We start from the raw sequence: 20,698 nt of genomic DNA, 5'->3' as shown, positions 1-20,698 counted from the left end.
GTTATGGTGCGTTTAGCCCCAACTGAGAATGGTTTACTACCATCCACACTAGTAATGGTACTGGCAGGTTACTGACAGGTTAGCGAGTTAATAAAACTAGTTGACAGAGTCCAGGTGTGTGTCAGGTTGTTTCCTACCTGTAGATGTTTCTTCAGGTGAGACGGAGGCAGAATTCTCACAGTCCAGAGAGGTGAAGAGTCTTCTCTCACTTCAAACACAATGATGTCAGTTTCTTTCCCCGTGAGCAGCCATGACCAGAGCAGCTGAGGCCGTATCCATGGCAACGCGTCGCTTCAGGCGTGGGTTTGTCGTTGCAGTCTGCCTGAAAGTGTCGGGAAGTGTCGCAATGCTAAGTGCTAAGTTATCCCAGCTTTTATCTAATATACCTGGAACGAGATTACACATTTTCTTATGTGCTGTAACGGATTACAGTTACATTTTTTTGTATCCTAATTACGTAACGCCGTTACATGTAGTCCGTTACATGTAGTCCGTTACATGTAGTCCGTTACATGTAGTCCGTTACTCCCCAACCCTGGTAAAGTGGTACTCAGTAACTCATAGAGTTGACTCAGCGCTTCCTGTGGTTGACGTGCAGAAGGTCATTTGAGCTGAAGGACTCCGGAGCGGAGAAGAACCCGTCGACTCTCATCAGTGTGGTAAGAGACGCCAGACGATCAGTGAACACCTCACTGAGGGGGCGTGGCCTTCACCTGTCCTGTCTGCTCTCAGGTGAAGCTGGAGGAAGCCAGAGAAAACCCCATGATCAGCCAGATCCAGCAGGACGAGAGGGGTGAGGTGCACACACACACACACACACACACACACACACACACACACACACACACACACACACACACACACACACACACACACACACACACACACACACACACACACACACACACACACATACGCTCATCTGAAGACTCCTATGTTCTCAGAATTCTGTCGTGATGAAGAGAAACAGGTTCCAGTCTCTGCCACCAGAAACCACCAGGGGGCGACACACAGCACCACAGGTCAGTGTGAAATCTGAGAGGAACCAGGATCTATCTATCTATCTATCTATCTATCTATCTATCTATCTATCTATCTATCTATCTATCTATCTATCTATCTATCTATCTATCTATCTATCTATCTATCTATCTATCTATCTATCGTTTTAAGGTTCTAAATACTATGGTTCAAGGGTTCTACAATTCTTTGTGCTATAGCTCCATGGTTCTAGGTGGTATGGTCACTGATGTTATGGCTCTAGGTTCTATGGTTCTAGATTCTATAGGTCTATGGTTGAAGGGTTTTACTGTTCTAAGTTCTAGATTCTGTGGTTCTGTGGTTCTGAGGGTCTAGGTTTTCTTTGTTCTCTGGAATGTTTCCATTCTTGACTTTAAATGACAAGTCAGTAAAAAGGTGTTTGAATTTAATTTGTAAACAAAACAGGAACATCTTTTCTTTTAATCTTACATTGTTGGTGTTTCTGTTGTTTTAAATCCTTTAAATAAAATAAAAAAAACATTTTTGAATTTGTGATTCAGAGTCTGGTTCTGAGGAGGACGTCCCGGTTCCCTTCATTCCCTGGAGGAGCCACCTGATGGAGCCACCGAGCCGAGGTACCCTGATGAAGGGAGGAGAAGAAGAAGAAGAAGAACAGATGAAAAACAAAAATACCAAAGTTCTCTTTTTCTCTTTACAGATGTTTCTTCTTCTCCTGACTCCGCCCACATCCACAGTGACATCATGGCTGGGCGGGACCAGGACAAAAGGAGGACACCACCCACCTCACGTGGTCACACACCTGAGGAGGAGCCAATCCCTCCGCTGCCCAGCAGGAGGGTGGAGGCGGAGGAGTGATGGAAAGAGGAGAGAAAAGAGATGGAAGACAATAGATGAAGAAAAGGATAAAGACTGAGATATAAAGAAAAATGAAAACAAAAAAAAAAAAAAAGGCAAACATGCAATGTGTTGCCAGGAGGTTTATCATGGTGTAATACCACTTCTGTCCACTAAGGGGGCAGTAATGAAAAGCTGTTTGTCCACCTGCTGTCACTCTGTAAATGTTTTAAAACATTAGTAAGATGAGACAGTACAGCGTCTCCCGACACTTCCACATGGATCACAGCAGTACTACACCACCCCATGGATCACAGAGCTACTACACCAACCCATGGATCACAGAGGTACTACACCACCCCATGGATCACAGCAGTACTACACCACCCCATGGATCACAGAGATACTACACCAACCCATGGATCACAGAGGTACTACACCACCCCATGGATCACAGCAGTACTACACCACCCCATGGATCACAGAGATACTACACCAACCCATGGATCACAGAGGTACTACACCACCCCATGGATCACAGCAGTACTACACCACCCCATGGATCACAGAGATACTACACCACCACATGGATCATGACACCACCACATGGATCAAAGCGGTACTACACCACCACATGGATCACAGAGGTACTACACCACCACATGGATCATGACACCACCACATGGATCAAAGCGGTACTACACCACCACATGGATCACAGAGGTACTACACCACCACATGGATCATGACACCACCACATGGATCAAAGCGGTACTACACCACCACATGGATCACAGAGGTACTACACCACCACATGGATCATGACACCACCACATGGATCAAAGCGGTACTACACCACCACATGGATCACAGAGGTACTACACCACCACATGGATCATGACACCACCACATGGATCAAAGCGGTACTACACCACCACATGGATCACAGAGGTACTACACCACCACATGGATCATGACACCACCACATGGATCAAAGCGGTACTACACCACCACATGGATCACAGAGGTACTACACCACCACATGGATCATGACACCACCATATGGATCACAGAGGTACTACACCACCACATGGATCACAGAGGTACTACACCACCACATGGATCATGACACCACCACATGGATCACAGAGGTACTACACCACCACATGGATCACAGAGGTACTACACCACCACATGGATCATGACACCACCACATGGATCATGACACCACCACATGGATCACAGAGGTACTACACCACCACATGGATCACAGAGGTACTACACCACCACATGGATCATGACACCACCACATGGATCACAGAGATACTACACCACCACATGGATCATGACACCACCACATGGATCAAAGCGGTACTACACCACCACATGGATCACAGAGGTACTACACCACCACATGGATCACAGAGATACTACACCAACCCATGGATCACAGAGGTACTACACCACCCTATGGATCACAGAGGTACTACACCACCACATGGATCACAGAGATACTACACCACCACATGGATCACAGAGATACTACCACACCACATGGATCATGACACCACCACATGGATCAAAGCGGTACTACACCACCACATGGATCACAGAGGTACTACACCACCACATGGCTCATGACACCACCACATGGATCACAGAGGTACTACACCACCACATGGATTACAGCGGTACTACACCACCTCCTTGCAAACAGCTGTACCAGTCCATGTACTTTCCGGCCATTCGATTTTCGTTTATTTTCATATTACAAACCATTAACCAAAATACTAAACGGTATCAGTTGTTTTTTAGAATGTGTAAATATTATAGTGTAACTACAAAGTAACCCTCCTGGATCTCAGTACATTTGTGTTTATTATTTAGTTTTTGTTAGTATTTTTCTCTCCTGAAAAATGTTTCATTGAATGTGATGACTGAGCTCTGAGGACAATCTGTGCTGCTTGTGACAGTAGGGGGCGCTGTGAGACTGCAGGCAAATCAATGAAAAGACGTGATTTTAATGAAGTAATGTATATTATTAATTAATCTGGTACAACTGCTCACCTCAGCAGGTGAAGCAGCTTCAGCTTGGAGGTGACGCTCCGTCATGTAGGTGGAGAAGCCTGGCTCTGGTGGAGCTCCATGTAGGTGGAGGAGCCTGGCTCTGGTGGAGCTCCATGTAGGTGGAGAAGCTCTGGTGGAGCTCCATGTAGGTGGAGAAGCCTGGCTCTGGTGGAGCTCCATGTAGGTGGAGAAGCCTGGCTCTGGTGGAGCTCCATGTAGGTGGAGAAGCCTGGCTCTGGTGGAGCTCCATGTAGGTGGAGAAGCCTGGCTCTGGTGGAGCTCCATGTAGGTGGAGAAGCCTGGCTCTGGTGGAGCTCCATGGTCCTGCCGTTGAGGTCCATGTCCACTATTACGTTGGCGCAACCGTCCAAAGACATTTTTTAATTTTTAAAAGTTTTTAATCATTAAGTTTATACCAGAATGTCCCCGAGGGGACAGTCAGACGAGTCTGGACGGTGAAGCAGCAGCAGCAGCAACAGAAGAAGAAGAAGAGACTCCACTTCCGGGTTTTAAACTTGAAATAAAGAATTACGGTCGTATTTTATTTCCCAATTTTTGTTTAAGAAACTTATATCCGGTAACCGGAAATGATCCGATTTCCATTTTTCAATTTTAAAACAAAAAACGGGAGACGGCTTGTCTCTCATTTTTCGTTTCCCAATATCAAATCGAAAAACGGAAATCGGACGGTTTCCGGTTTTACGTTCGCCGACATCAAAACGAAAATTGAATGGCCGGAAGGTACACGGACCCGTACCACACCACCTCTCGGTTCACTTGGTACTACATCGCGAGCAAGCCGGGATGATGGAATGCAGTTCTATGGCGGAGTAACAGCAGCGCCACCTAAAGGCCTGGCAGATGTACCACATACTTTTGTGCCGTGTTCATAGTGTGTGTGGCCAGAATGGATTTTAATGGCTCACGAGGAAAGGGGCTCTGCTGTTCTGACTGATGACCTTTGACCTTCAGGTGTTTCCTTTCTTCTGGTGAGGATGTGTTTCAGGTCCTGTTTCCACGACAGCGTTTCAAGTCACAAGATACCGTTTATGTGTTTTTTGTGTTTCTGCAATATGATTAGTGTTGGACCTTCACATCAACAGTAGAATAAAACTAACCTGTCTCACGACGTCTAATGCTAGGGTTTTGGTAACGATGTGTTTCCACAGAGACAGACCAGTCTGAAGTCAGTGCGGGTATCCTCAGTCTCCATTTCGCTGCATTAGCAGCGGCGCGGCTCGGCTCGGCTCGGCTCGGCTCGGCGCGGCGCGGCTCGGCTCGGCGCGGCGCGGCTCGGCTCGGCTCAGGCACACTGAGATAAAAGCTGAAAGCAAACTTTTCTGGAACTCTGCTCTTAGTCTTGGTCCAGTATTCTGCTCCTAGTTCTGGTCCTGGTCCTGGTCCTGGTCCTGGTCCTGGTCCTGGTCACCATGTTAGTAGTAACTAGCTCCGCACATGCTCAGTAGAGTCAACCAGAACAAAGTTTCCTCCGTGGTGTCATGACTCCCAGTCCATATTGTCCAGGACTTGGTACTTTTATTTTGACAGTCACTGTAATAACAATCCAACTTGGTGGTTTTATTTTGACAGTCACAGTAATAACAATCCAACTTGGTGGTTTTATTTTGACAGTCACAGTAATAACAATCCAACTTGGTGGTTTTATTTTGACAGTCACAGTAATAACAATCCAACTTGGTGGTTTTATTTTGACAGTCACCGTAATAACAATCCAACTTAGTAGCTTTATTTTGACAGTCACTGTAATAACAATCCAACTTAGTAGCTTTATTTTGACAGTCACTGTAATAACAATCCAACTGGTTGTTAATGTAACGTTGTCATGTGAATGTGAAACTCCTACGAAGAAAAATCCAACAACAAAATAAACTGGATTTTTACTTGAATCACGGTCGTCGTATAAACGGATCCTCAGACAAACATTTGCTTTTGTTGTCATGGAAATAGCATTACTTTATGGGTGATTAGTTCTTCCTTGAATGTAAAATGTCATTAATAACAGTTTGCGATCAAACTACATCCGGTGAACATCATCTCCTGTAACGACAGTGTAAGGAAGGAAAACGATCAGATGAATAAAGAATAAAAGAAGAAGGAAAAGGAAGATGATCTCTTGTGCTCAGAGTGATTTAACATAAATACTCTTAGATGGTTCTACTGTTTCAACAATGACTGAAATACTTTGACATCAGCAATAAAAGATTAATGAGCTGAGAAGAATCGAACATCCTCCTCCAACAAATGATTTACAATATTAATGTGAATGAAATCAGTTTAAATGAATGAATGTTTCCTTCACATCAGTGTCTCTCTTCAGTCTGTCTTCCAGTGACGTTCAGCTGGATGCATTTTATTGATGATTGTAAAAGATGTTTCTCTCACTTTATTTGTAATAAAATACCTTTTCTCGAGGATTCAACACTTTTCCATGGTTTCTCATCACAAGTCTTCTCCAATGTGAAACAACAGAGTCAAACTGGATCCTGGAAAAAGGTTCTAAACGATCTACTTTCATCAGAGGATGACTGGACAGCGGATAATGATCCGTACTGATCGATCTCATCCTGGGAGCGTTTCAGTTGGAACCAAACTTGTTTAGTTAAAAGACTTTTAAAAAAAACTCTGAAGCTCAACAAAACCTCGAAACTCGATCTGCACGTAGCGCACGAGCTCCGAGCAGCAGTGTGTGTGTGCGTGTGTGTGCGTGCGTGCGTGCGTGTGTGTGCGAGCTACGTGCAGCTTCACATGTTATGTAAGGAGCGGCTCCACCTCACACAGCGGAGCACTGAGGTACTCGAGTACTGCAATACTGAATGCACTATCCGTGCAGTACTCGAGTACTTCAATACTTCAGTTTTCAGGCTGTAGAAACGCGTTTTGCATTAATTATTGAAAAATAACCTGCTCGTGGCGGTAGACATGAAACTATATAAAGTAATGTGTTTCTACTCGTTATCTGAGTATTTCTACTGTTTTTAAATGTTTCTACTCTTTATTTCAGTGTTTTTCTTCTCTTTATCGGAGTATTTTTGCTCCTTCTTGGAAGGTTTCTTGTGGTTATTATGGGATGTGGAGCTGTGCCCTCAGTAAACAGCCCTCCGCGGGCGGAGCTCCACCAATCACCGTCAAGCACCGAACCACGTGATCTTCTTGTTTACTACTGAGCGAGGAACCGCCGCGGGGGCTGCTGGGAAAACCCGGAGCAGGACTCCAAGCTCACCTTCCGGTTTGTGTTCCTAATGTTCACATCCAACTAATAACTGAATCCACCAAATCGACTGAAATAAGATGAACAACAAAACTCATCTGTCCTAAGAGTTACTATCGACCTTCTCTACTACCAGTTATTATCTACTTCTAGTTACTATCGACTACTAGTTACTATCGACCTTCTCTACTACCAGTTATTATCTACTTCTAGTTACTATCGACTACTAGTTACTATCGACCTTCTCTACTGCCAGTTATTATCTACTTCTAGTTACTATCGACTACTAGTTACTATCGACCTTCTCTACTACCAGTTATTATCTACTTCTAGTTACTATCGACTACTAGTTACTATCGACCTTCTCTACTGCCAGTTATTATCTACTTCTAGTTACTATCGACTACTAGTTACTATCGACCTTCTCTACTGCCAGTTATTATCTACTTCTAGTTACTATCGACTACTAGTTACTATCGACCTTCTCTACTACCAGTTATTATTTACTTCTAGTTACTATCGACTACTAGTTACTATCGACCTTCTCTACTACCAGTTATTATCTACTTCTAGTTACTATCGACCTTCTCTAGTACTAGTTATTATCTACTATTTATTATTTAACTTCTCTACTAGTAGTTATCTACTATTAGTTACTATCTACCTTCTCTACTACTAGTTATTATCTACTTCTAGTTATTATCTACTACTAGTTACTATCTACCTTCTCTACTGCTAGTTATGAATTACTACTAGTTACGATCTACCTTCTCTACAACTAGTTATTATTTACTAGTTATCATCTACCCTCTCTTGTTGTCTTATCTATTCTGGTCTTGGTGTGATCTGGTTATCTGATCATGTTGATCTAGTGCGTCAGATCTGGTTCAAAGGATCCAGGAGATCCAGTCCATGTGATCCGGTCGGATCAGGTTAGATTGATCCAGTCTGATCGGTTCCAGGTGATCCAGTTCATGTGATCTGGGTGGTCCAGTCTGATCTGGTCCATGTGATCCGGTCCGGGTGTTGAGAATCCCCCTGCCTCCCTGCAGCTCTACACTCACATTCAGACTCATTGAACAGTTGGACTTAGTCAGGGCTGCTGCCACTACTCTTGTTTGTTTGTTGGTTTGTTTGTTTGTTTGTTTGTTGTGGTTGCTGGAGCCTCGGACTGTGCAGGTGAGTGTGTCCGTTTGTCTTCACTGTGCACGAGCACGTCTGTCCTCTGGGTTCTGTTGTTGTTCTGTTGTTGTTGTTTCAGACCGAGTAAACAGGCTCACTCTGACAGGTTTTGATGCATTTTGTGACCAGAGCTGTTTTTCCTCATTGAGGTGTGTGTGTGTGTGTGTGTGTGTGTGTGTGTGTGTGTGTGTGTGTGTGTGTGTGTGTGTGTGTGTGTGTGTGTGTGTGTGTGCACAAGTATTAAATCAGTTAATGTTGAAGTGATGAAGAAACAGTTTAACCATCTGCTCCTGTTACTGTAAAACACACGCACACGCACACGCACACACACACACACACACACTGCGTGTTCAGTGACTCACCATTCCATTCAGTTTTCCCAGCAGGCATTCTAAATCCTCCAGTGAAAGGAAATAAAGTAATTCGAGTATTTAAAGTAATTAGAGTATCAGTACAGAGTAAAAATACCAGTTCAAACTACATCTTGTTCGGGGTATAAATTACTACTTGAAGTAGCTACTGAATGAATATTGTTTAATTTTAATATCCTACATCAATTTAAAAAACAAAATTAAAATCAATGTGAGGCGCAATCAGAGCATATCTGCCTTTTTATTGTGAAAGATGTTTTAATATTTCATGTTTAGCTGCTTCCTGTAGGATTGCTCCTCAATCAAACTCACATTTTACACTATTTATTATTTCTACCTGTCTGCCGCCTTCTTCACTTAAATGTTCAGTCAATGGAGGAGAGTGTTCAAACTGATGTGTTGATTCTGGCAGCAACTTCCTGCCAGTCCGTCTCTCTCCTCTGCTGCTGCAGCGCTGGAACTTTACTGTGAAAAAACTGGGTTTAGTCTGGAACTTTACTGTGAAAAAACTGGGTTTAGTCTTGAACTTTACTGTGAAAAAACTGGGTTTAGTCTGGCACTTTACTGTGAAAGAACTGGGTTTAGTCTGGAACTTTACTGTGAAAGAACTTGGTTTAATCTGGAACTTTACTGTGAAAGAACTGAGTATAGTCTGGAACTTTACTGTGAAAGAACTTGGTTTAATCTGGAACTTTACTGTGAATGAACTGGGTTTAGTCCAGAACTTTACTTTGAAAGAACTGAGTATAGTCTGGAACTTTACTGTGAAAGAACTGTGTTTAGTCCAGAACTTTACTGTGAAAGAACTGGGTTTAGTCTGGCGCTTTACTGTGAAAGAACTGTGTTTAGTCCAGAACTTTACTGTGAAAGAACTGGGTTTAGTCTGGAACTTTACTGTGAAAGAACTAGGTATATTGTGGTACTTTACTGTGAAAGAACTTGGTTTAATCTGGTACTTTACTGTGAAAGAACTGGGTTTAGTCTGGAACTTTACTGTGAAAGAACTTGGTTTTGGGTCTGTTACCATAGCAACTGGTGGTATCGGGGCTCCATTGATGAAGGTTTCTATTCTGGTTGTTTGAACTTAATCAGGTCTGCTGTTCTGGAACTGGAAACTCAGAGTTTTATCTCAGAGTGAGTCGACTCACAGAAGATAGAGTTTGTTTAACCTTCGAGACCCCGAGAAGTTTTCTCTTCTGGATTAATTTAAGGATTAACTCTGTTTTTTTTGTCCTGGGTTAACTTCAGGTGAAACTCTGGTTTTCCGTACTGTGACGCCGGTTCACGTGTTACCTGGTAAATCACCATGGTAACTTACTGAACCTCTAACCTGCTTCAGAGCAGGTTATGTTCAGGATCAGCTGTCACCCAGTATGAAAGCTCGACCTCCTGACCAATCAGATCTCTTGGAAAATAGGCCAATCCAAATGTCAAATCCTCCTCCATAAGAACAAGAAGAGAGTTCAGCAGTGCCGGTTCTGCTGAACAAAATGACCTCATTTCCTTCTTCCGCCTCCTTCTGGCTGAACAGATTAGTTTGGGCTGTTCCAACCGTCCTGGCTGAACTGTGTAGGAGCTGCTCTGCTGAAACTGCTGCTCTGCCGTGTGCTGCTCATGTGTGTTCCAGCTCGCTAATGACTATCAGTCATATATTAATCATATTTAGTTTGTAACATCTCCACTGTACGAGCCCCACAGCTCTTTCACATGTCGGAGGGTGGAGTTACGTGATGCACCTGAACGCATCACTGAGCTCCTGCAGTTAGAACCAGACCAACATGGCGGCTCGGACACAAACTCTCTCTTATTACTGGAACAGTTCAGCCAAATGTATTTCTGAAAACACTGGAGGACAGAAATAAACTGTGCAGTTGAAAAGTTAAAACAACGCTTCACAGACGTGTGGCTGCTGTGAGGGGGCGTGGCCTGCGGTGAGGGGGCGTGGCCTGCAAGTTCGGCAGCTTCTTATCGGAGTATGAACAGTCCTGCCAAAAAAGCAGCTGGCTGAGTTCTTATGGCTTCAAAAAGGGAGGATGAAGAGGCCTTTAGAAGTCCCTGATTGGTGCATGGATGGTGGGAGGAGCTTAGGAGAGGAAGAGAGTTGAGGGAGAGAAGCAAGCAGGGCGTTTGTGGAAACTTGTGTTCAGTGACTCCGAGCAGCGTTGTCGTGCCAACGGACCCGGAACATGATGAAAGCTTAGCGTTTTCACGTGTCGTGTTAACGTGGCCTGAGAGTGAAGATAGAAAACAATCAAACGTTTCTGCTTCTCAGGCATGCTACCAAACCCTCGTCTAGGCAAACGTTCTCCACTGGGGGCGCTACTGAGCTCCACCTGCCCCCCAGCTGCAGGAGACCCTGACCCCTCCTCCTCCTGCAGTAGATCTGTCTCCTCTTCCATTGACGTCCCCCAGAGGTGAGGACCGTCCCGTCGATCTGTCATTTCATGTTGGCTTGTTTACCTGTAAACACGGCGGCTGTGTTGCTGCAGTGGGCGGAGTCATCCGGAGACGGACATGGACGAGCTGATGGCGGCGATGATCCTCAGCAGTTTGTCCTGCAGTCCACTGCTGCCCAGACCCGCCCTCCAGGAGTCCACAGGTAAACAAACAACAAGTAATCAACCCACACACACACACACACACACACACACACACACACACACACACACACACACACACACACACACACACACACACACACACACACACACACACACACACACACACACACACACACAGTCCAAGTTTCTCATGTCTTCTTTCAGGTCCTCTGGTGGACAGGGGCGGTGGCGAGCTCTCTGACGGTGGCAGCAGTGGTTACTGGAGCGTAGGACACGCCCACCAGAGCCCTAACTTGTCTCCACCAATCACAGAGGCCGACGGCGGCCCAGCCACGCCCCCTGACGAGGGCCTAGACATGGAGCTAGATCAGGTTCTGTTTGACGAGCCGGTGCTTCGGAAGCGGAAGGTGAGTCTGTCCTTCAGTTACTATGGTGACCACACTGGGACAAGGTGATGGAACCGTCAATGGGGCAGTTGATGAGATAGTGGACAGTTGATGGGGCAGTTGATTGGACAGTTGATGGGGCAGTTTATGGGACAGTAGACAATTGATTGGCAATTGATTGGACAGTGGGCAGTTGATGGGGCAGTTGATGGGACATGGTTTCCTCCCCCAGAACTCGCTGAAGGTGGCGTTCAGGTGTCTCTGGCCGGGCTGTGAGAAGGTGCTGACATCCACGGTGGGAATCAAACGCCACATCAGGACCACTCACCTCTGGTAAGACACTGCTCCACTGTCCTACAAGACATGCCCTCTTCCCAGCACGCATCACTTCCTGTTAGCGTGGCATTAACACGCTGTCAGCATGACATCACATCTGTCTTTATTTTTACCTTTGTTCTGAACGTTCAGTCACGGAGGCGAACACGAGCGCTGTTCACGCAGCGAGGAGGATTTTTATTATACTGAGATCAGCCAATGGGAGCGTCCGCAGCCTCAGACTCCTCCCACTCCGGTGTCTTCTTGCCCCACCCCCGTGTTCCCCTCCTCACCTCCCCCTTCCTCCCCTCCAGCTCTCAGTTTCTCCGCCCCATCCACCGGCAGCTGCTGGCAGGTCCAATCAGAACACTCCTATCAGGTGGGCGGGGCTTGTTTTAATTTTTGAAACATTCATTTGTCAGATTAATTTTGTGTAAATGTTTCAGTCATGATGTTTCAGCTGATTTTTAACTTTCATTCTAGTAATTTTTATTAAATATTGGTGTTTTTAAAAATGTGTCAATTAATGAGTCAATGTGAGAAATATGTCTGGTGTTTTTGTTATTTTAGGCTCCGCCTTCCAATCATGTGATGTCACTGGCAGCACCGACCATGCCCCCCAGCGCGGCCCCGCCCACTTCCTGTACACGTCAGGTACAATAAGACTTAAAAAGCAGATTCAAACACCTGTCAGTAAAGTAACCCTAAAAACTTCAGTAACAGATACTTCTTTTTCAGGGTTTGTCATTTCGTGTGCGTTCAGTCAGTGTTGGAGAGCAGTGGCTGCAGCACCACAGCGCGCCCTGCAGGTCAGTGTCTCACTGCAGCTCAGTGTCCCAGCACAGCACCCCATGGTGGAGGATGCCGGTCACACTCCGGATGTTTCTGTGTTTCAGGAGGATTCGAGGAGAAGCCAAAAAATGTCGCAAAGTTTATGGCATCGAACATCGAGAGCTGTGGTGCACCGCCTGTCGCTGGAAGAAGGCCTGCCAACGATTCCTGGACTGAGGAGGAGGAGGACGTGACGGACACCTGCATAGTTTGTTTTTAGGAGATTCATCGTCCAGGAGACGTTCTCCTTCAGGTCCTCAGAGGAGGAACATCTGAGCTGTTTATTAGGAAACACGTCCTCACTTCCTGTCTGCCTTCACTGCAATGTGAAAACATGAACAGTCATGTGACTCCAATGTTTTGCTGCTCGGATCAGATCAGATCTGCTTTTGAAGACACGTTCAGATGTTTGAAGATCGGCTCCAGGCCTCATCGTGGCTGGAAACAAAGATGCGTACCAATGTGACATCGTTTTTTGAATGTTGCGTCTCTAACCTTCTCAAATCCGCGACCATGGAGCTGATTTTGTGGCGGTGTGAACACGCGGTCAACAAATAAGAAGCATGGAGGCGATGGGACAGGAGGAGATCAGCTGACCAGGTCACACCACTTCTCAGGAAGTAGCTCCAGCACATACAGAAGATGGGATTCTGGCTCTTCTCCTCCGCCTGAGAATCCTGGCCATGTTCAGTGAACTTCTCGACATTCGCATCAAACATGTCTTCATCTATTTCTTTTTCTTGGCTTTGCAGGAAGCACTTGGCTCAAGATCAGCCTGAACTTTAGTAAGCAAGACGAGTTTGCATGCAGTTTGTTTCAGAACAAAGGAATCACGTCACGACCCCCCATGGAGGGAAACTGACCGGACATATTAGTTTTATGTTAAAGATCAAATTGTTCACTGATTTTTATCGTTTCCAGCCGTTTGTCTTTTGTACAAATAAAGTGAACTTTTGCTTTTTCATCCAGGAAGTGGATTTATAGCTGAGATTAGATGCTTTTATTGTGAATGTACAGGAAACAATGAAATTCTGTGACGATCTATAGGAGTTGCAGCACGACAGTCAATTTCACCCAAATTATAATTTTTTTTTTTTTTTATTAAATAAAGTTTTATTACAGATGATTGAAAAACAGCAAACTGAAGAAAAATCTGAAAACTGACATAAAAAATGTTTCAAGAAACACACACACACACACACACACACACACACACACACACACACACACACACACACACACACACACACACACACACACACACACACACTAATGATTCTGCAGTAATAAATTATATGTACAGTTCAGATCCATCTGAAACAGGAAGCTGAACATCTGCAGCTCTGCAGTCTGAGGAAGAGGAGAAGAAAAAGAAGAAGGTCACTACAACACATGAAGAATGACGTGTTACTGTTTGTCACAAAACAAATATTTTAACGTAAAAATTCCGGCTGTGCAGAAACATCCACACTTCCTGCAGGTGGTGAGCCCACGGGAAGGTGGCATCCACACTTAGTTAAATTTTATTTTATTTTAATTGATGGGATCATGGATCCACCGCAGTCGGCAGGCAGCACTCTGCAGCGCCACTTTGACTTTTCAAACAGGAAGTTAAGTGACTGGCTGAACTTAATGTGACAGGAAGTCGATCCCCTTCGTTGTGGGCAGCGGTTTATCTGGGAGCTAGTTAGCATCGGTATGAGCTAACGGCTAACATGCTAGTGATGGTAAATCGGTTACGCAAAAAAATGTGTTGGCGAAGATCTGCACTCTACCGAGTGTAGCTCTAGTTGATTCTGGGTTCCACACTAAAAGGATATGGACGACCAGGTGTGTGTGTGTGTGTGTGTGTGTGTGTGTGTGTGTGTGTGTGTGTGTGTGTGTGTGTGTGTGTGTGTGTGTGTGTGTGTGTGTACGGACCACTTGTCAGGCTTGTTCTGGGTGGACTCGCTCTTCCCGTCGCAGGCGACGATCTTCACTTTGTCCACCTTCACCAGGTCCGTCACCTCCCTGAACTCCACGTCGTTCAGCACGAACGTCCACACGTTGTCGCAGAAGCGGTACGTGTTGAGGGACCCCTACAGAGCACAGAGGGGTGAGGTGGAGGGAAGAGGTGAGATGAGAGGTGGGGGGAAGAGGTGAGGTGAGGTGAGAGGTGGGGGGAAGAGGTGAGGTGGAGGGAAGAGGTGAGGCGAAGAGGTGAGGTGAGAGGTGGGGGGAAGAGGTGAGGTGAGAGGTGAGGTGAAGAGGTCAGAGGTCAGTTGTGAGGGGAAGGGGCCGGCTGTGGTGGACTCACCCTAAAGTTGACTCTGTTCCGGACGCGGTTGGCGAGCGCCGTGTTGATGGCCTTGTCAAACTGGAGGAGGACCTGGAGGGCGAGCTGGGGGGTGATCTGCTGCGTCTGGACACAGTCACATGACCACATGATCGCCTCACGTCCACTGTCCAGTCAGACATCATTCATCTATCTATCCATCCTCCATCTATCTTCAACCACAGAATGACTTTAAACCATCAGAGTCTAAAAACCTTCATTGGATCAAACTTCATCAGAGACTTACATACAGTCCAGAAACAAGACCAGGACCCAGAGCTCCACAGTCCAGAAACAAGACCAGGACTCGGAGCTCCACAGTCCAGAAACAAGACCAGGACTCGGAGCTCTACAGTCCAGAAACAAGACCAGGACTCGGAGCTCCACAGTCCAGAACCAAGACCAGGACCCGGAGCTCCACAGTCCAGAAACAAGACCAGGACCCGGAGCTCCACAGTCCAGAAACAAGACCAGGACTCGGAGCTCCACCGCAGCGAGCAGTTAGCAGCTAACAGCTAACAGCGCTGGTTCCGTTAGCATTGAGCTAACTCCGGCTCCGGGGACCGAGCCTTGAGTCCCCCGGGGCTCAGTGTGTCCACCGGCCTCAGCCTCACCTGTATGAGCTCGTCCAGACTCTCCTGCAGGCTGTTTCCCAGCGTGGTGTTCCGGTACAGCTGGTAGGCCATGATGAAGCGTCTGCTGGAGCACCGAGACACGGAGCGCTAACGAGGCTAACCGGCTAACTGCCGCGTCCCTCCACAGCCAATCAGAGCGTGGAGCTCACAGAAGCCGCCCTCCAATAAGTTCTATTGGTCGAGAGCCACGGGACCCGCCCTCCCCTCCGTTCTATTGGCCTAGAGCCACAGTACCCGCCCTCCGCTCCGTTCTATTGGCCGAGAGCCATAGGACCCGCCCTTCTCTGCGTCGTATTGGCTGGTTCTAATGAATGCGGTTAACGATTTAAAACCCTATTAGTGATAAAAATGCAATCTTTTTCCCAACACAACAAACTTTTTTTAAAGGAAATAATCTGCAGAAAATATTTTAAATACATAGGTTCAACGCATTGCAATCTTATTTGTAACATCTCATGTGCAGCAGTGCGTTGCACCTATTTTTTTTTTTTTGAATTTCTGGGTATTATATATATATATATATATATATATATATATATATATATATATATATATATATATATATATATAGCCATCCATTGTCTTCTGCTTATCCGGTCCGGGTCATGGAGGCAGCAGTCTAAACCGGGATGCCCAGACTTCCCTCGCCCCAGACACTTCCTCCAGCCAAGAGACATAGGCCTCGTTTATACGACAACGAATTCGAGTGTATCCGCAAAACTTCCTTCACTTTTGGGGGGTACGTTTACACGGCACCAGTTTGCGGATGCACTGTATCTACAAAGTTTTTAATCCAGCTCCCAAGGTGGAAATATTCTTTCACGGCCGCTAATCCCTCCTGCAGAGCCTGATGGAGGCTACAGAGCCTGTTACTGCTCATCTCCCCCTCCCTCCTGCTCATTCAGTTGTAAACAAACATGGCGGCCGCGTAGTGGTACGACCCGTAGTGGTACGACCCGTAGTGGTACGACCCGTAGTGGTACGACCCGTAGTGGTACGACCCGTAGTGGTACGACCCGTAGTGGTACGACCCGTAGTGGTACGACCCGTAGTGGTACGACCCGTAGTGGTACGACCCGTAGTGGTACGACCCGTAGTGGTACGACCCGTAGTGGTACGACCCGTAGTGGTACGACCCGTAGTGGTACGACCCGTAGTGGTACGACCCGTAGTGGTACGACCCGTAGTGGTACGACCCGCGGTCCATATTCTAGTTTTATGGTCCAGATCAGTAGTTTAATAGTTGAGACTCTCCCTGATATCATCCGGTTCCTCATCAGTCCATGTTGATGTCAGGTTCTCTCCATTTTCTTCACCTTTATAGTGTTTTGTTCTCTGCACACGTCTGTGTAGTTCCATTACAAAATCAAGCAACAGCGCCCTCCAGTGGCCCGGCATACTAACTACTTTGTTGTCTCTGTGTCCGCTGCTGCAGTGGAAACGCACTTCTTTTTTTTTAGGGATTAGGTGTTGTCACGTGAAACGTTGTCGTATAAACAGGGCCATAGTCCTTCCAGCGTGTCCAAGGTCTGCCCCGACGCCTCCTACCGGAGGGACATGCCCAGAACACCTCCCTAGGAAGGCGTCTGGGGGGCATCCCAAACAGATGCCCGAGCCTCAGCTGGCTCCTCTGGATGTGGAGGAGCAGTGGCTCTACTGCGAGCTCCTCACTGGTGACTGAGCTCCTCACTCTTGAACTGCTACCTTATCGTGGTGGGGGAGTTTGAGCACCTGCATGATCCTCGGAGCTACGTTGTCGGGGTGCTTTATGCCCCCCAGTAGGGTCTCCCAAGGCAAACAGGTCCTAGGTAACGAGTCGGACTAAAAGTGGTTCAAAAAAACAAAAAACAACAAAAAAGAAGAGTGACATGGCCCATGTAGGGATTTCTTACCTCATAATAATCACTAGGTACCATTTATGTTGCGTTTTGGCAGTTTGGCTATCGATAATAATTAATAATGATCAAAGATAGTTATTAATTTTATTATTAAAAATGTAATCTGATCTGTATCCGTTACCTTGGGAGCTCAACCTGTTTAACAGGAAATGACAGCCAATTCAGTTCTATCAGTCTCATAAGATATACTAAACAGTTCATTTGGAATCTGAATTAATAATTAAATTAATTCCAACTACCACAATTAACTGTAAAGCTTGAAGGATTTTGGAGTTCTTGACACAGAAGAGTCGACATTTCATTTACCTTTGTGCTCATTAATAAGACAGCAAGTATGATTCCAAAAAATATATTTATTTACAATGAAAAGAAATAAAACAGATTCTAACTGCCTATATACAGCTTGGTGTGTGTGTGTGTGTGTGTGTGTGTGTGTGTGTGTGTGTGGGTGTGTGTGTGTGTGTAGCGAGAGAGAGAGATAGAGAGTGGAGGGAGTGTGTGTGATGTGTGATGGAACTACAAAACAAGATGGCGGATCACAATAAACTACATTCCAAATGGAGGTTACCAAAGAGCAGGAAGGCTGTCCTCAGTCTCCACCAGGTGATGGAGAACAACAGAACATGAAGCTCGTCTTTAGCGTTGCTTCCTGAGTGTCTCTGTTAAAGGAACATTTCTAGAACAACTTGATGTGAAGATGATTTGTCTTGTGAAACATCTGGAGGGTCAGACAGTCTTCAGTTACTGTGTGATGTTGTCTTTGATGTGAAATGTGGAGGTTGGTAGTTAACTAGTTAGTAAAGCAAAGAATAGCATGCAGACCCTGTGTGTGTGTGTGTGTGTGTGTGTGTGTGTGTGTGTGTGTGTGTGTGTGTGTGTGTGTGTGTGTGTGTGTGTGTGTGTGTGTGTGTGGCAGAGCTAACATTGGTTAACAGGTTGATAATTACTGATATCATCATCAGTAGAACTCAATCACTGTAATAGAATCAACACATCTTCATCAACAGTTCTATGCAGAGCATCAGGTTTAACTAATCTCTGCCCGGGTCCCCTTGCGGCGCCTTGTTTGGGGGGGTGTGGCCCCCCTGGTCCTAGGCCGGCCGCTCGGGGGGTGGGGTGGGGCAGCGCGGGGGGTCCAGCTTCTTCTCCAGGAGGAGAGATCTGGTCGCTCAGGTCTGTGATGGTTTTCCTGCTTGCTGAGGAAAAAGCACAAAGAGGTTCTCTGAGGTGTCGTTTCCTGGTCTCGTCCTGGAGGAACTGGTTGGTCTTCGCTGGTTGATGGGCGATCAGACTCTGGGTGTTAGTGTCTGTATCCGAGGGAAGGTCTGACCCTGGTGGTCGGTCAGAAGAGGAGTTGAGGAGTTGAGGTCTCTGGTTGCAGGCCTCTGGGGTGACCTGCTTCCAGCAACCCTCCTCCTCCGCTGAAGAGCAGAAGCAGAGCTTTGAGGGAGAATCTCTCCAAAAGGCTTTTGTTATGGTGGAGGAATTCCAAGGTGTAAAATCCTGGGAGCCTCCACCAATCGGTGACTGGCTTAGTGCATGGGGCTGCTGTGGCAACAGGACCCCCTGCGGTGAGATGCTCAGGGACAAATGAAGATTGTTTTTCTTTGGAAATGAACCAACTTCCTGTGGTCTTGTCAGAACCCAACACCCAGCAAGGCGCAGCCTGGAGCCAGGCCTGGGGTTGGGGCTCGTATGGGAGTGCCTGGTGGCTGGGCCTTTCCCCGCGGGGCCTGGCCGGTGACAGTCTACGGCAGGGGCCTCGACGATCGGATCCCCACACACAGAATCTGTCTTTTGAGACATGGAATATATATACAGTATATATATATATATATATATATTCTCACATTTAATGTGACTATTATTGAAAGAAGGACATTTTTACTTATTTCACTTTTATTCTCACGAATTTTATATTTCAACTTTCTATTGTATTCATTCTACCTGTAGGAGCCATTTATTCCTGTTGTTCCAGGTTATTTAGTTGTTTGAACCTTTTATTGTTGCCTGCTTTGGACACTTGGTGGCAGTATTTGGTACCGGGGGCATGTTAGAGGTGAAAGATCACAGGAAGAGGAGGGCACATGTAGGTCGGTGGAGAGCAAACTGTTCTCATCAGACTGAAAAAGATTCAACTTTCTGCAGGTAAACCCGGTGACTTCTTCAGCTGCTTCAAACACAAACATGAGTGAAGAGGAGTGACAGGAAGCTGTGGTTTGGTTCTGTGAGGGTGAACTCCTGCTGCTCCTGGGCCGTCCTGACACCAGCACAATGTCATTACAGTCTTCTACTCTGTGTGAAGACTTTCCCTGTTGTTTTAATAAACTCCTCTTTTCTAAAAGTATAGCTGAAAGATGTAAAAGTATATTGAATATGAAGGTAAAGACAAATTAACTATGAAAATAAAGTGTGACATGTCCAGAGTTGACAGTATGAGATCTCTGAGTTTTCACAACGTTCCAGTGTTTTCAGGTTTTCTCTTTGTGGATTCACTTTTCCCGCTGGATTCATTCTGAGCTGAACTGGAGCTTCTTGGTCTCTGGTTTCTAATCATTTCAAGATAAGATTTTCACCTATAAATGTAGAGGAAGTGGGTTGTGTTGTTGCTTTGTTTTGCTTTATTCATTTAAATGTTTCTTTTTATTACTGTTTTTATATTCGAAATAAACGATTCATTCATTCATTCACAATTTTCCAACACTCGTCTAAATGTTTCTTTCTTCCTAATGGAGACATTAGAGCTCAGCCTCCGTTTTCACGACAGCATAATCTTTGTGATTTTGTTTCAGAAAAGTTTCACGTTTGACACAGTAATGTTGTGGAAACGATGTCTGTTACCTTGTTAAACGGCAGAAACACTGACAACGATGGAGTTTGGCTGTTGGGCCAGTAGCTGGTGCTGTTGCTTGGTTTTGTAATGGAACCACACACAGTGGACCATGCATTTGTGGGATGAGCAGCGGCTAATGCCAGACCGCTAAACTGGTGCTGGAAGACAGGCTGACATGTCTGTTGCTTCATAAAATCAACCACTAGATGGCAGCAGAGCCTCAGACATTCATGTTTCTGT

At 45.9% G+C, this 20,698-nt stretch overlaps 3 protein-coding genes across 4 annotated transcripts in view; 2 read left to right on the top strand and 1 right to left on the bottom strand.

Annotated features, from left to right (window-relative positions):
* The window catches only part of LOC308125406 (uncharacterized protein), a 3,784-nt gene extending 1,743 nt beyond the window's left edge, over window positions 1-2,041 (top strand). The window contains exons 2-6 of the mRNA XM_080489112.1: window positions 599-659; window positions 733-793; window positions 945-1,022; window positions 1,542-1,616; window positions 1,700-2,041. Coding sequence (XP_080345238.1) covers window positions 599-659; window positions 733-793; window positions 945-1,022; window positions 1,542-1,616; window positions 1,700-1,857 — 433 coding nt within the window. The 3' untranslated portion in view covers window positions 1,858-2,041. The remainder of the gene's footprint in view (window positions 1-598; window positions 660-732; window positions 794-944; window positions 1,023-1,541; window positions 1,617-1,699) is intronic.
* Window positions 2,042-8,185: 6,144 nt separating this feature from the next.
* Window positions 8,186-13,907, top strand: LOC308127031 (zinc finger protein 395-like). Of its 2 annotated transcripts, none has more exons than XM_080491776.1 (9): window positions 8,186-8,311; window positions 10,958-11,099; window positions 11,175-11,284; window positions 11,451-11,653; window positions 11,865-11,965; window positions 12,101-12,326; window positions 12,518-12,601; window positions 12,686-12,756; window positions 12,844-13,907. In XM_080491776.1, the coding sequence occupies exons 2-9, from the start codon at window positions 10,960-10,962 to the stop codon at window positions 12,953-12,955; spliced, it is 1,047 nt and encodes a 348-aa protein (XP_080347902.1). In that variant the 5' UTR covers window positions 8,186-8,311; window positions 10,958-10,959; the 3' UTR covers window positions 12,956-13,907. The 2 variants fall into 2 exon arrangements, with proteins under 2 accessions (XP_080347902.1, XP_080347903.1); XM_080491777.1 differs by having other exon boundaries at window positions 12,262-12,326; window positions 12,844-13,760.
* On the bottom strand, window positions 13,777-15,852 carry gtf2a2 (general transcription factor IIA, 2). The gene is made up of 4 exons (XM_080491796.1): window positions 15,707-15,852; window positions 15,075-15,179; window positions 14,699-14,856; window positions 13,777-14,128 (listed from the first exon to the last, which is right to left on the bottom strand). Coding segments are annotated over exons 1-4 (336 nt in total). The 5' UTR covers window positions 15,779-15,852; the 3' UTR covers window positions 13,777-14,127.
* Between the last annotated feature and the right edge of the window lie 4,846 nt (window positions 15,853-20,698).

This window comes from Lipophrys pholis (assembly GCF_963383615.2).
Source record: "Lipophrys pholis genome assembly, chromosome: 2".
NCBI lineage: Eukaryota > Metazoa > Chordata > Actinopteri > Blenniiformes > Blenniidae > Lipophrys > Lipophrys pholis.
This window is presented reverse-complemented; position numbering and strand designations above follow the sequence as displayed.

Coding starts and splice junctions, on each gene's coding strand:
- LOC308127031 (XM_080491776.1), top strand. CDS start 10,960: ATGCTACCAAACCCTCGTCTAGGCAAACGTTCTCCACTGGGGGCGCTA. Junction 11,285..11,450: donor CGCCCTCCAGGAGTCCACAG/GTAAACAAACAA, acceptor GTCTTCTTTCAG/GTCCTCTGGTGGACAGGGGC. Junction 11,966..12,100: donor ATCAGGACCACTCACCTCTG/GTAAGACACTGC, acceptor CTGAACGTTCAG/TCACGGAGGCGAACACGAGC.
- gtf2a2 (XM_080491796.1), bottom strand. CDS start 15,778: ATGGCCTACCAGCTGTACCGGAACACCACGCTGGGAAACAGCCTGCAG. Junction 15,180..15,706: donor GTCTGGACGAGCTCATACAG/GTGAGGCTGAGG, acceptor GACTGTGTCCAG/ACGCAGCAGATCACCCCCCA. Junction 14,857..15,074: donor GGAACAGAGTCAACTTTAGG/GTGAGTCCACCA, acceptor TGTGCTCTGTAG/GGGTCCCTCAACACGTACCG.